Source organism: Nanorana parkeri, unplaced genomic scaffold (assembly GCF_000935625.1).
Source record: "Nanorana parkeri isolate BGI_ZX_2015 unplaced genomic scaffold, ASM93562v1 scaffold1746, whole genome shotgun sequence".
Taxonomy (NCBI): domain Eukaryota; kingdom Metazoa; phylum Chordata; class Amphibia; order Anura; family Dicroglossidae; genus Nanorana; species Nanorana parkeri.
This window is the reverse complement of record NW_017308014.1, coordinates 197,695-211,811: the sequence shown is the minus strand read 5'-3', so window position 1 is coordinate 211,811 and position 14,117 is coordinate 197,695. Positions and strand designations below refer to the sequence as shown.

Here is a 14,117-nt window from a genome sequence, read left to right as displayed (position 1 = left end):
AATTATGACGTCATACCTCCGTCAGGGAGATGACTCCCACCAGCCGTCCTATACTGGTGACATAGGCCCTGCGAAGGCTTAGGAGATTGAACAAGTCATAAACCTAGAGAGAGTGGAGAGAAAATGGACATTAGAATGTGTTACTGAACATGAAAGCGTCTTGCTTTGTCATTATTTCGGGTTATAACCAGGAGAGGACTGGCAATTTTTGGCCTATGGCGCTCAACATAAACCAGCGGCTAAATAAAGTGTACTATGTCATTTAATGTGCCAATTATGCCACAGTGATTGGTGGGCATGCTAAAAGATGGGACCTCCTAAAGGACATGGCTTGACACAACATGTGAAACCACATTAGCCTTCTTTGCACCTCTCGCATGATGTCTCAGTGCTGAAAAGGAGGTTGGTTCTGGAAAAATTCCCCCGTCAGGCTCTGTGATCACAGGTTTGAATGTGGTAGTGATATCATCCCAACCATGTGTCACTGACTTCCCCAGCCCAGTCCTCCCCGAAGTATAATGTTTCATTGTTAACACTCTCCCGCTCCTCCATGGCTTGACACCATATACTCTGGCTGAAGGGGATGGAAGTATCGTGGGAAAGAAACGTCCTAAAATTAACCCTAAAGAGAAGGATCCTGTATGGAAGAGTTCCCAACTCATCATAGGGTCATCCTTACCTGGTAAAGAGTCTGCTTCTCGACAAGTCTGTATGGAGCTGGATCAATAAGCAGGTCCTCTACCGGCACCACCTCATTGAGCTGACGGCATTCCCATTCCTCCACCTGTAAAACAATGTTCAGTTAAGATAACAAGATTGAATCTGTTAGGTCAGCAATACTTACAATCAGGTTTGCTGGCATACCGGACATAAACTGCATAATAGTTTAAAGGACAACCGCACCTGTGGTACAAATAATGCTTTAGGGTTAAACCCCACATCCCCAACGGCTAAATGCAGCCCACCTTGTCTTATACTCATCTCCATCCTCAATTAGGCAATCATCACTGTGTGGCCCCATTGGGAACTGCACAGCCTTTCTTTCCAAAACTTCTATAGCCTGCAAAAGGGCACCTCAGTCCTATGCATTCCTAATAAATAAACTCATGGTGGCTTTCACCGGTCCTGCAGAGTGCAGTTGTACTTTAAGTGGGATACTGTAGTATATAGTTGTGAGTGAATCTTAAAGTGCATCTAAGCCAAAACCTTTTGTTCAGGTTTTGGATAGTGTTAGGGCGACACCCCGAGGTGTAGAGTCTAAGCACCAGCCGGTTTTCCCCAGAGCTCCCGATGATAGAGATGGGTTTCGCTGCTTGCTGGTACCAGGTCACGGCCCTCAGGATTGCCCTGCCAAGGGAGGGTCGAGGACAGGAAGGCTGCACCGAGAGGGTAAACCAGAGTAGGGTCAGAATAAGGCTGGGATCCAGAGAGGCGATAATCAGAATGGTCAGGCAGTCTTGGTCAGCAAATCAGAAACAACATCACACAAGGCGGGAGATGAGAGTGTAATCAGGTCCATGTAGAGGTCAGCAGTGCAGGTGGCAATCAAAGCGTTGGCATAGGTGGTTTGAAGACATAGCACCAGCCACTTCCATAGCTGGTCTTAAATACCCCTCTGAAATCAGCAGAGACACGCCCACCATAATTTCGGGGTGTTCTGGGACAGATTTTGTGGCTACATTTAGAGGTACTGGCAGGACTCTTCTCGGTACCATTAGAGGTACTGGCTTGTTTTCTGGAAGTCCTGGCTGGGATTCTCTGAGAGGTTCTGTAAATCCCAGCAGGACTCCCCAAGTACCATAACAGTGTACACATGTTAAACAAGAAGCAGGAATAAGAGACAGTGGTACTTGTCCACCTACTTCTTGCAGTGAATTTGTGTCGGGTGACACTCGCTGATGAAGCAAGCAAGTCAAGTGGTGCACAATTCTGCATTATCACGTCATTTAAGCATCATATGTGAATTTTGCAGGGAAGGTTTATGGTCTGGGCCCTGAGAAAGAAAGTAGGGGCTGTAAATGGAGCTCCGATGCCAAAAAGGCCTTTGGAAATAGTACGATGTATGTGGTGGGTGACCCCTACAGATCTCAAGCAGAATAGGGATAACAGACTACCTCCAATTTACATTCCCAACTCCTGTAAAGGAGCTAAAGAGAGAGTCACCTACGTTATAAAGGTCTCACCACTACAGAAAGTTGGTGTATCCCCACACTTGTTGGATTTTACCTCCTACCACACAGACCTTCGTCCAGTATGATCACTGAGAATGGTTTTAGTATTATGCATCACCCGAGTAAACCACGTTATGTGTTTACAGCAAGCGTGTGGATTGTTTTTAGGTTTATTGTATTATGCACTTACTAGTTTTTGGTATTGGTTGCGGAATTTGCTTGAGCGTCTCCTGCGGCTTTCACTCCTTGGCTTTGATGTCTGCAACAAGAAGATAATATAAGATATTTTATAGTTTACTATCTGAAGCCAAAGCCCAAACAGTATTTAGCCCCCAAAGGCAATTAGGCCTATGACAGTCATGTTTGGTCAGTCTTGGCTTCTTAAAGGAGAACTATGGGGTTAGGGCTTTTCCCCATAGTTCTCCTTAGGGTAACGAGAGGACACAAACTAGCGTCATCCCGTCACCCTAAGCTCAGTATATAGGGAGCTGCAGCTCGCGGTATACTGAGACGCCGCAGCCGGAGCGGATTCCGACATGGACGTCGAGATCCGCCCAGCTGCGTGAGTGACAGCTGGCTCTGCCTATCTAGAGGCAGAGCCAGCTGTACCCGCCCCCTCCCCCGTCCGTTCCGCCAGTCAGAGCTGGCGGATCGGAGAGGGGAGGGGGGAATCCAGCCCCTCCCCTGTCACGGCAGAGAGCCGTGACAGGATCGAGAGGTGAGCGAACCTGGTATGTGTTCGCTCACTTCCCGAGATACTGAGCCGACCTGTGACAGTCTCATTGCCACAGGTCGGCTAGAACTATGAGGTGAGTGGAAATCACCCCCCCTCATAGTTCTCCTTTAACACTACTATAGTAGCTCTTCTTCAGTCACTGTAAACACAGCTTGTTGACCGATACTTGGCATTTTCATGAGAACTACCAGGGTTGCTCTACCACTGTCCTGAAATCATTAGTCTGCATTGTTTTAGAAAAACTGTCACATGACACTAAACAAAAATGTATCAGTACTTGTATCTTGGACAAGTATCAGTACTTGGTCTTAAAAAATAGTATTGGTGCATTCCTTATATATATATAACAAATCATACATTAAAACAGGAATGCACAAATCCCAGGAGCCGCGTAGCCATTGTTCCTGTAAAATGACAATTGCCTCCTAACGTTTAAGTTTGTCTCTAGTCTAGTCTTGGAGCTGGAAAAGTATCAGTACTTGGTATCTGAATATCCCTACCGTACAGTGTATATGGTGGGCTGTACAGGGTCAGTGGTGGGCTGTGCGGGGTCTATGGTGGGCTGTGCTGGGTCTATGGTGGGCTGCACTGGGTCTGTGGTGGGCTGTGGGGGGTCTATGGTGTTCTGTGCAGAGTGTATGGTGGGCTGTGCAGAGTGTATGGTGGGCTGCGCAGGGTCTATAGTGGGCTGTACTGGATCTATGGTGGGCTGTACTGGGTCTATGGTAGGCTTTAGGGGGTCTATGGTGGCGTGTGCAGGGTCAATTGTGGGCTGCACTGGGTCAGTGGTGGGCTGTGCTGGGTCTATGGTGGGCTGCACTGGGTCTGTGGTGGGCTGTGGGGGGTCTATGGTGTTCTGTGCAGGGGCTAAGGTTTGCTTTACGGGGACTTGGTGGGCTGTGCAGGGTCTATGGCGGGCTGTGTAGGATCTCACCAGGGTTCCTGGTCAGTCTCAGGGGCAGGTGCGAGCGGCGTGGTTCCACAGGAGGAGGAGTTGTGCGGCAGGCGCTGTAAACAGGAAGGCTGGAACCTTGCTTGGGATCGCGGCAGCCTTCCTTCCTGTGAACGGGGGCACCTGTTTACAGCGCCTGCTTCCATTTAAAAATGTAAAGTGGCAGTATTAGCGCTTAGTATCTAGGCAATTGCATAAGCACAAGAGGGAAAATGCCCAGTTTTGGCACTGATATTGGTACTGGTATTGCTGCATCCCTAGTTTTTGATGTGGTTCACCTGTGGGAGGTGCAGTTGCTGAACATTGCACCAAAATGCAGCCATCAGCAAAACCTGCCGCACACAACAGCATAGACAATGATTAAGGAAGCATTTTTGTGACAAATTCTATAACTTACCTCTTCGCTTTCGAATGTGACAGTGTCCTGATTGCTGTATGTGGTCTCTGTAGCTTCTGTTTCTGCTAAGGTGAAAAAGCATACAAGTGTTTAAAGAAGAACTCCGGGCAGAAATACAGTACGTATTTCCTCAAACGCCTGGAAGTCACTTTTCATTTTGGCTGATAAAAAACAAAATGAGTCTTGCAGTGGGAGTGCCTTCATTGTAAGCTAATGGCTGCGAGAGGGAGGTACCAAGGTGACCTTCCAGGAGAGGGTTGGCTCAGGGTGGAGGCGTTGATAACCATTTGTAGTCCACAGAGAAGGCCGGGAGTTGGGGAGGAGTAGGCAGACCTGTTTGCAGTGCTCTCTTCATGCGGCCATATAACAACGCAGGTTAAATCATTGTAATTGTATATAAAGTCTTACCTGTTCTGGTGAGCCGGGGTCTGGATGTGTTATACTCTCCCAAAGACTGAAATAAAGAAGAAATACCTTATTCTATAGAACTGTTACACAGCTACACATTCTGGATGTGTCTATCCTAGACATGTGCCATTTCTTTGAACTAATTGAAATTTGGGCACATTTTCGGAAATTCTGACATTGTGATGCATCCGAATTTCCGAATGAAAAAATGAAGAATCCGAATGTATCCAAATTTTTTTACCGAATGTCACGAAGAAGAATGCATGGATGCAGTGGGATCAATACTGATATTGCAGTAAAGTGCATGTGGGCAGTAGGCCTGTTTTGGAGGTGTTATACAATTACATTATTATGTGTTCATGCCATGGGTTGAGGGGGAAGGAGGGGGGGGGAGCCATGACTGAATCCTTTAACCCTTTCGCTGCCAAGCCCTGCGTACTGCTTTTAAAGTGACATTAAACCCTCAGATTTTTTAACATAAAACAATACTGTAATGTGCGCCTTACTGTAATCCATGGTAGTTTCCCTTCTCTTTGCTGCTCTTCCTTTTAAATCTGTATCTGTTCTCATGCTTGGAGAGAACTTCCCTTTTCAGCAGACTGCCTTGTCTATACACCCTGTGTATAGGCTGTAACCTGAGCCAGCACTACAGGAAGAGGCCCTGAGCTGAAAAGGGAAGTTCTCTCCAAGCATGAGAACAGATACAGATTTAAAAGGAAGAGCATCAAAGAGAAGGGAAACAACCATGGATTACAGTAAGGCGCACATTACAGTGTTGTTTTATGTAAAAAAATCTGAGGGTTTAATGTCACTTTAACCTCAGCTGGCCAGACCATTTTTTGCCGTTTTCCCATCGTTTTGATTTTCTATTGCTGCATTGGTAAAAGATCCCCCCAAACCACACATTTCCTGGAAGCACAGGCGAATAAAAAGATGGCGCTACTAATTTTGTAGGTCCTGCGATAATTGCGCAAATGTTTGTCAAGTCAATATTAAGCTGATAAAAATACACAAATGGATGAAAGCACTAAAATCAGTATCAGCGCGCACAAAAAAAAAACTTTTCTGACTAAATCTAAAAGATAAAACTGTATTGAGTAGATCAATAACAAATATTTGTAAATTTTATATTGCGCCTTTTTGCAAAATGTAAAAAAAAAATGAAGTAACGCAAAACGAAATAAGCAACTTATGTTAAAAATAGTTTGTGCGCTGTGCTGGGCTAAAATAATGCAGGCATACATTTAATCGCAACACAGCGTATCACAACGCACGGCAATGTTCTTTGCTTTGCGCTCTGCCACAGTTAATCTGTGTTGGGGGGGGTTGCTTTTTTTATATTTGTTTATTATTTATTTTTTTATTATTTTTGTTATTTTATTTTTATTTTTTTACTGTTGTTGGGGGGGTGTTTTTATTATTTATTTTTTATTATTATTATATTTAATTTTTACTGTTGGGGGGCTTCAGGGAAATATCAGGGGTCTACACAGATCCCTGACATTTCCTTTTTGAAATAGAAAAAGAAATTGAGGACACAGAGTACTCAATCTCTTTTTTTCTTGAGCCTCAGCACTGAATGGAATGAACATTTACAATCATCCAGTTATGAATGGGGAGAAGCCTCTATAGTGAGTGCTTCCACCCATTGAGAAAATCATGAATGAACAGGAAGTGATGTAAAGCACTTCCTGTTTATTCATAACTGGGGACACATACTACTCTGTCCCCAGTTGTTTACAAACATTTGAGTGATTAGCTGATCATTCCAGTGTTTGCTCTGCACAGAGGATCAGTAAATATCAAACATATTTACTTATCCTCCGCTCGACCTTGCACGATCACAAAGCCGCCAGCGATCCTGGATTTGACAGCCGGTGGCTCTGATCTCCTTCTGACATGCAGCGCCCTCTCTTCAAGGCCCCCCCGCCGGCCATTTCGCCTCGGATCCATGCTGCCATACATGCAGGGGAGAGCAGCGGGGATCCAAGGAGAAATAGATCTCAGCTTGGAGCGGCTCCAGGCAGAAGAGAGGAGAGGCTGCAGATTGCGACGGCCGGCAGCATCAGTGCCGGCGGGGGGTAGGGGGGAATTGTTAGCCGATGATGACAGCTATTATTTTACAGGGGACCATCGGAATTGTTCTGGTATAAGTTCATGGTCGCTTTAGCTTATACCAGAACAGTAAAAGCCACGGACATAAGGCTTACTGAGCTGGCCAGCTGGAATGAGTTGTGTTCCACCGTAAGCCTTACATCGGTGGCAGTGAAAGGGTTAAATACATGAATGGTGGGAATGAAATTCAGAAGGGCCATATTTTCAGTATGAACCTGCCACCAACAGGAGCGTTCAAAGCCATCCTTAGAATGTGCTATTTTCCTAAAAGAGTAGTTGATGCTCGGAACTGACTTCTAGCAGAGAAGTTGAGTCATTCAACAGTAAGTGAATTAAAACATACTTGGGACAAACATGAATCTATACTCAGGCAAAAAAGGTTAAAAAACAAAATTAAAAACAAAAAGGGGAGACTTGATGGACCACTTGGTCTTGGCCTTCTTCTGCCGTCTCTCTTCTATGTTTGTATGAGTTCCCTGCCAAGTGACTGCCAACAGCAAGAACACTGTATGAAAACAAGGAGTGTGTCGGCACACCTTCACTTTGCAAAGCTGTGAGTGATCCGTGCGCAGAGTGAATGGTCAGGTTTTCCAAAAATATCAACTATTGACATTCTCACACTCATGGCTGTTATTGGACATGTAGAAGTCACCGGACCCTCTGCCATTGCCCAAGAGCTAGCTACCCCCCTCCCTTCCTGTGTTTTCATTTATAAGTTTGCACCCTTCATGCCTCTATGGGGCCCCCAATGGTTGACTTACTGTAACAGTCATGCTGTTGTCCATGTTGGTGCCGTTTTGTTCCATCATGTATTGCATTCTGCGTTCTGGGCTGAGCTGATCTGTCAAGAGCTTTGTGAGTGTTTTTCTGCTGACTGAGCCGAGGAGGATCTTACATTCTGGACAAGACAAGAGGGAGGGTTGAGTAGTATATTGTGGAGGAGTGAGAGAGAAACACAGCAGCACAGACAGAACTACGGTATAGCAAAACCTTCATCTCGGCGGGCTGCAAAAGACTATATTCACTTAAAAAATAAGATGTTATTACAGGCTTGTGGAGTGTTTTTGGTACATATATTCTGTGTTACAATAGACAGGAATAAACAGCAAAATGTAAAAAAAAGTATTTTTTTTAGTCTGGTATATTAAAAAATGTATATGAATATTACTCTATACAATCTTTTCTCCAACCAGCAGAGGGAGCTCCTGGCTTATTTTGATATGTTTTCTTGGCTCTCGCCAGCATCTCTGTTTCAAAAAAAAAAAAAGCCAGTTTACAGTGCCCAATAGCTCAAGTTAAATTTGCACTCTGTGGATGGGTCAGAGGAGTGTTTTTTCTTTTTTTTAGAGGGCCCCATACAGAGGTTCATTCAGGGAAAGGGAGTCTGAAAAACAGCCGTCTCTTTAGAAATCCCATAATGCATTGTGAATGCTGTGTTACGGTGTGGTGCCTAGACTGATCTTTAGCCCAGTTTATTCGGTATTCGGGTTCTTCCCGTTATGTTTAGAACTATGGATGTAAAACTCCCCAGACCTCAGTGTGCCCATTGACAGTATTATAGACGGTAGGGATGCACCGATACCAGTATTTCAGTATCGAGTAAGAGTACCAATATTTTTTTTCCGCTACTCGCCGATACTGAATACGGAGTACCAGAAGTCCCATTCAGGAAGCCAGGCATTGTGTAATGACTCGCCACCCGGCTTCCCGATTAGCAGGGAAGAAGACCCCATGCTTCTCGTCACTGGGTGACGAGAAAGCATGGAGCCGGACTCCTGGCCAATAAGGAAGCCGGGCGCAGTGTAATGACGCAGCGCCTGGCTTCCTGATTGCCCGGGAAGCCGGCTCCATGCTCCCTCATCATGAGGTGATGAGGGAGCATGAAGCCGGCTTCCCGACCAATCAGAAAGCTGGACGCCGCGTCATTACACGGCGCCTGGCTTCCTGATTGGCCAGCTTCCGACCAATCAGGAAGCCAGGCAGCGTGTCATTACATGCTGCCTGGCTTCCTGATTGGGGACGAGGGAGCATGGAGCTGGCTTCCTGATACCGGAAGTATCGGACTAGGCATCGGAGCATGTGGGCGAGTAAGAGTATCGGTATCGGTGCATCCCTCATAGACAGGAAATGATTATTGCTGAGTGAAAGTTCCCCTCCCCCGTACATAAACCCGGGTATTTCACGTTTTTTTGTAATGTTTCATCGTGACTGGACTAAAACGTGTCAAAAAGAGACATTTTCAAAGATCATTTTATAGATGGAAAAGTTTGTAAAGTACTGTAAATGCCAGGTCTGTACGACGTACTGAGCTGGCCAGCTGGAAGCACTTTTGTAGCTCCGTACAACGTACGTCCTTGGCAGCGACAGGGTTAAATGACCAGAAACAAGTATATAGAAGTGAGTGAGATCTGAGCTCCTGAACTCCATCTTGTTCTGGGCCATTGGATGACTGTGATAGCCACCTAGCTATTCAGAAGGAGAGAACACCAATGTCTTCCTACATATCCTCCGAGTGTTGCAAGTGATAAGACAGGACAGGGCTGAGATAGAGCAGGGGAGGGTACCAACCTTCAGAATCTACAATGGGGTATTGCTGTAGATCAGAGGACTTCAGCAGGTTTCTGATGCCTTTGTACTTAAAGCCTTTCACCAGATATGTTAAGTCTGTCACCATGAAGTCCTCCGCACACACGTCATGGGCACTAGGAATGAAGAAATATAGAATTAAAGGCCAACTGTAGCGAATATTGTTGTATTCTGATAATCATAACCACACCTCTGATAATAATTGTGACACTAAACTCAGGAGTTAAATCTTCAAAATAATTGCAAGTCCCTTAACTATTAACAACAATGGGGGGATTTATCAAAACTGGAGCAGACAAAATCTGGAGCATTTGCCTATGGCAACCAATCAGCTTCTCTCTTCAGTTTGTTCAGTTAAGCTTTGAAAATAAGAGGTGGATGCTGATTGGTTTCCATGCGCAGCTGCTCCAGATTTTGTCTGCACCAGTTTTGATAAATTCCCCTCAATGTCTCTTATTTGTGTATCACTCGGCTGTAGATCCTCCAATCATCTCTGAATTGGTGCTGACACTGTCCTTCCTTCTGGAGGGGGGCTACTTTTGTTCCCCATGGTCCCTGTGTGTGTTGTAGAGTAGTCACCGCTCCAAGCTCACTCCTGGGATGGACTACAATCTCAATACAAATTAGTAAACTAAACATGAGATTGTAGTCCATTCCAGGAGTCAGGTCCCTCCACTCCGAATGTTGGAATGTTGTTCTTCTGTGTGCTCACGTCTAATTCAGGTCTATGGAGCGTGCATTAGACTTAATGACAGCAGCAGTCCTTAAACCACCGGAGCCCAGGGAAGAGGCTGCGGAGGGACAGGTCTCCTGCCTCTAGACAAAAACTAGCACTGGGAGGGTAGCCCCACTACATTGGTGGGTTTTTATTGCCCTGAGATGGGCTTTAATGCTATTGACTGACAAAAATGTAATTTTTTATTTTGCCTATAATTCCACTTTACAGCCCAGTTCTGGGCATGACCATTTTTCAGGTTTATAACTGTTAAATATGTCTGTACCTCAGATGTAAAGTAACGTCATGCAGGCTTTCTTCAGGGTTGCATCAAACAGTCAGGAATAGTACAGCTACTACTGTACTTCTGTCCTCTGTGAAGAATGAGCACTGCCAGTCTCATAGATCCCCAGTGATGGTGTTATGTCTTCGAGGTAAAGGCATATTAACAGCTGTAAACCTGTGAAAATGTCTGGAGCCGGGCTTTACTGCCGCTTTCACCCAGAACCAACCCCATCACTGACTGATGTGTGCATTACCAGTTCTTCCCCATGGCCAGCTTCGGGAGGTACGGCAGTTTCTTAATGATGATAATGAGGTCAAAGAAGGAGTTTTGACAGCTTTGGCTGATGGCGTTGGCTATGAGAACAGCGATCAGGACCGGCAGAATGTGGGACATTTGTCCCGTCAATTCAAACACCAGCAAAGCTGTAGAGAGGGTGTGCGTGACAGCTCCGGAATACGCAGCGGCACCTGCAGGAAGGAGAAAAGGACGCCATAAAGAAAAAGGGACAAGAAGCGGAGGCAGAACATCACTTTATGATTTATAGCAGCAAATAAAAACATGTCAAGTCAGCAAGTCAGATAGAGCCTGCCTCATTTCCTGGCTGGTGGACGTCCAGCATCATCCATCAATTTCAGTCAAGAGGAACTTGTACAGCTTTGCAAGACTGAAGGGAAGGCTGGAGTGCAGCCTTTAGTTTGGTTTGGAGTGGATCTCATAAAAGACTGAAGGGAAGGCCGGAGTTCAGATTTTAATTTGGTGGATCTCAAAAGACTGAAGGGAAGCCCGGGGTTCAGCTTTTAGTTTGGTTTGTAGTGTATCTCATAAAAGACTGAAGGGAAGGCCGGGGTTCAGCTTTTAGTTTGGTTTGTAGTGTATCTCATAAAAGACTGAAGGGAAAAGCGGTAGACATGTGCGATTCGTTTAGTTCTGAATCGAAAATCGGACGAAATTTCGGAGATTCGGATGTATCCGAATTACAGATAAACGAATGCAAACGAATCCGAAATTCCGATTCGTTTTTATTTGGCGAACTTTCGTTTTTTGGACGAAATTTCGTTGCAGCAAAGTGACATTTGAGAACAAAAAACCTTTTTTTTCCTCTTAAATGTCACTTTGCTGCAACGAACGAAAGAAACAAAATTTCGTACGGATTACCGTTAACGGATTTCGTCCAAATTCCAAAACGAATCGACTTTCGGACCAGAATTCAGAAAAACTAAATAAAGCAAAATCTAAACTAAACAAATGTTTTGCTGGTGCACATGTCTAAAGGCCGGAGTTCTGCTTTTAATTTGGTGGATCTCATAAAAAAGACTGAAGGGAAGGCCGGAGTTCAGTTGGAGTTCAGTTTTTTTAATTTGGTTTGGAGTGGATCTCATAAAAGACTGAAGGGAAGGCCGGAGTTCAGCTGTAAGAAAACAAGTTATTTTGTAACCTGCAAGTGCGTAGCCTGCCGGAGTAATCTTGATGGGGATTCCTTCTGAGATGAAACCATTGGGGAAGATCTTTGCCATAATCTCTCCGTACAGTCGTCCCAGGCCAGCACCTGTCGTAAACATTAAATATGATGTGAATGATCAGACCACTTCAAACCTTCTAAAGCCAACACACCTCATTTAGAATCTCTAATCTTTGTATCGATGAGTACTGTCTGCTTATAATATTATTCATTAAGGGGATGATATATAAATCTTCTGCCCAGCTAGACACTGGGCACATGTGGTTCACACGGCATTCCTGCCACTGGCTGGAGCTGAGGAGCATAGGAGTTTTCTATGATTCTCGGCTCTATCTAGTGGCAGGAGTACTGTGCCAACTGCAGTCGCTCAGCGTATGGCCGGGCAGAAGATTTATATATCAGCCCTTAAATGTTAATGGTTAATAAAGGTTGTCCTTCTGTATAGTGTTTCATAGTGTCTGTGTATGGTGGCAGCAGCCATATTGGACCTTTATTTATGAGAACTGCTTCCTGCTCATTCATGTAGTTCAGTGATTGAACTTTACTGCTCCTAGCATCCAATGCAAGCCTTCAGGGTTCCCCAGTTTGGTTGAAAACAAAATATTATCGGCTCATTCACTAAAGGTTGATATTACTTGGCATGCCTTATGTTTGTGTTCACATGACAATTTGGCTCTTGCTCACTAAAGGATTGCATGCGCATGTTGTGTCTGCTCCGTCAGTATTTAGATGGTGTGTATGGACCTCATGACTATCTCTTATTTGTTCCCTTTTGGTCTGTTAAATCTTCAGTGTGGATTGTTTTGTTATATCTGTTTGTTAAGTGCAAATAAATACTTGTTGATCCTGCCAGGAAACATGTGAGCAGATAACTTTCTGTCCTCTCTTCCGCGTCTGCACTTTTAACATTGTCCTCGGCTTTCTCTGCTGTCTACAGAATCCCTCTATCACGTAACTGGTGGAGGACCGATTGGCTGAGGAGGCCTCCCTTGCGGCTTTTGTCTCACACCCCTGTGTGTGGGAACAGGGAGCGAGTAGACAGAGGAGCACGGGTGCCAAGGTGCTCAGACACGGTGCCTGGTAGAAGTCCGGCACTGGGTCCCTGGAAGTATGAGCAGGGCTGGTTGGCAGCTGAGATGTCAGCGAAGATTGCAGTGGAAACTGGAGCAATGTCAAACAAGCCAGGGGTCACGCCAGACGATCAGTACAGAAGGAGCAGGCAGAGGCAGAATCCAGATAACATGCAGAGGTCAATCAAGGTCAGCAGCAATCCGGGTCAAGGCAAAAGGCAAACAAATAGCAGGAATACAAGGCACAAGCTGAAAGACCATTCAGCAGTGACCCATTTGGGCCAGCTGGTTTAAACAGGACCATCCATTAGAGAGCAACGTGCCACTTCCTGTGCGCCACTTTCCGCTGTGAGCACGTGCGCACGTTTTCTGGCAACCTGGAAGGCTGTAACTCGCGCATGCGCAGTAGCGCGCGAAAGTCCGGCTACGGCCTTACATCCTCTCCCTATGTATTGGAGATGAGGAGACAGGGAGGTATTCTGCAGTCCTGTCATACGGTGACAACACTGCTCCTGTATAGATACAGTACATTGAGTAATTGTTGTCCCCTTAGGACAGGAAGTGTTTTGTTGGCAGGATCACCAGGTTAAAATAAAACGAAAAGAATGAAAAAAAAGAAATGCAGCTAATGCAGCCACCACATCTAAGGATTGGTAAGCTTCAATATATTACATTCTTGTTTTTGGGTTTACATACGCTAAGGGAATAATTTATAAATCATCTACCGAGACATATGTTGGCCTAATGCAACTGGACTTGCTGTATTTGTCCTGAAGACGTTTTGCTGGCTTCTCAATTCAGAATGACCTGCACAAAAATTATCTGGGAATAAATATGGTGAACGTTGCTCCAATCCACATCATCTGTTTATCATAACCAGCATGGATGGGCTCAGAGACCTCATGCAGGTCAGGTGTTGATTGCATTTGCATGATTGGAGCTAGCAGGTGCTATTATGCCATCTAGAGAGAGGTGTTAAAGCAGCACTGTGTGTGGCAGACAATAGATCCCCCTCTATTCAAGCTTGGCTTCTCCATTTTAACATGAATAACTTCTTTTACAGTTCTTCTGCACTTATTCTAGGATTTATAAATCATTCCCTGTGTGTGAAGCAGAGGCACGTTTAGTGATGAAACGGGTTTAGAAATGCTTAGGAAGAGTTTCACCGTCAACCCTAACCCTTTGTCCTGTCTCTCACCACCTCACAGTCCCTTACCAGGAG

At 45.2% G+C, this 14,117-nt stretch overlaps 1 protein-coding gene across 1 annotated transcript in view; it reads right to left on the bottom strand.

Moving 5' to 3' along the window:
* Nucleotides 1-14,117, bottom strand: part of LOC108799512 (chloride channel protein ClC-Kb-like) — a 53,306-nt gene that overhangs the window by 11,888 nt on the left and 27,301 nt on the right. The window contains exons 13-21 of the mRNA XM_018571376.1: nucleotides 11,802-11,912; nucleotides 10,620-10,833; nucleotides 9,348-9,481; nucleotides 7,541-7,677; nucleotides 4,665-4,710; nucleotides 4,257-4,321; nucleotides 2,362-2,430; nucleotides 680-784; nucleotides 17-103 (exon numbers count right to left, since the gene is read on the bottom strand). Of these exons, the coding sequence (XP_018426878.1) occupies nucleotides 17-103; nucleotides 680-784; nucleotides 2,362-2,430; nucleotides 4,257-4,321; nucleotides 4,665-4,710; nucleotides 7,541-7,677; nucleotides 9,348-9,481; nucleotides 10,620-10,833; nucleotides 11,802-11,912 (968 nt within the window). The remainder of the gene's footprint in view (nucleotides 1-16; nucleotides 104-679; nucleotides 785-2,361; nucleotides 2,431-4,256; nucleotides 4,322-4,664; nucleotides 4,711-7,540; nucleotides 7,678-9,347; nucleotides 9,482-10,619; nucleotides 10,834-11,801; nucleotides 11,913-14,117) is intronic.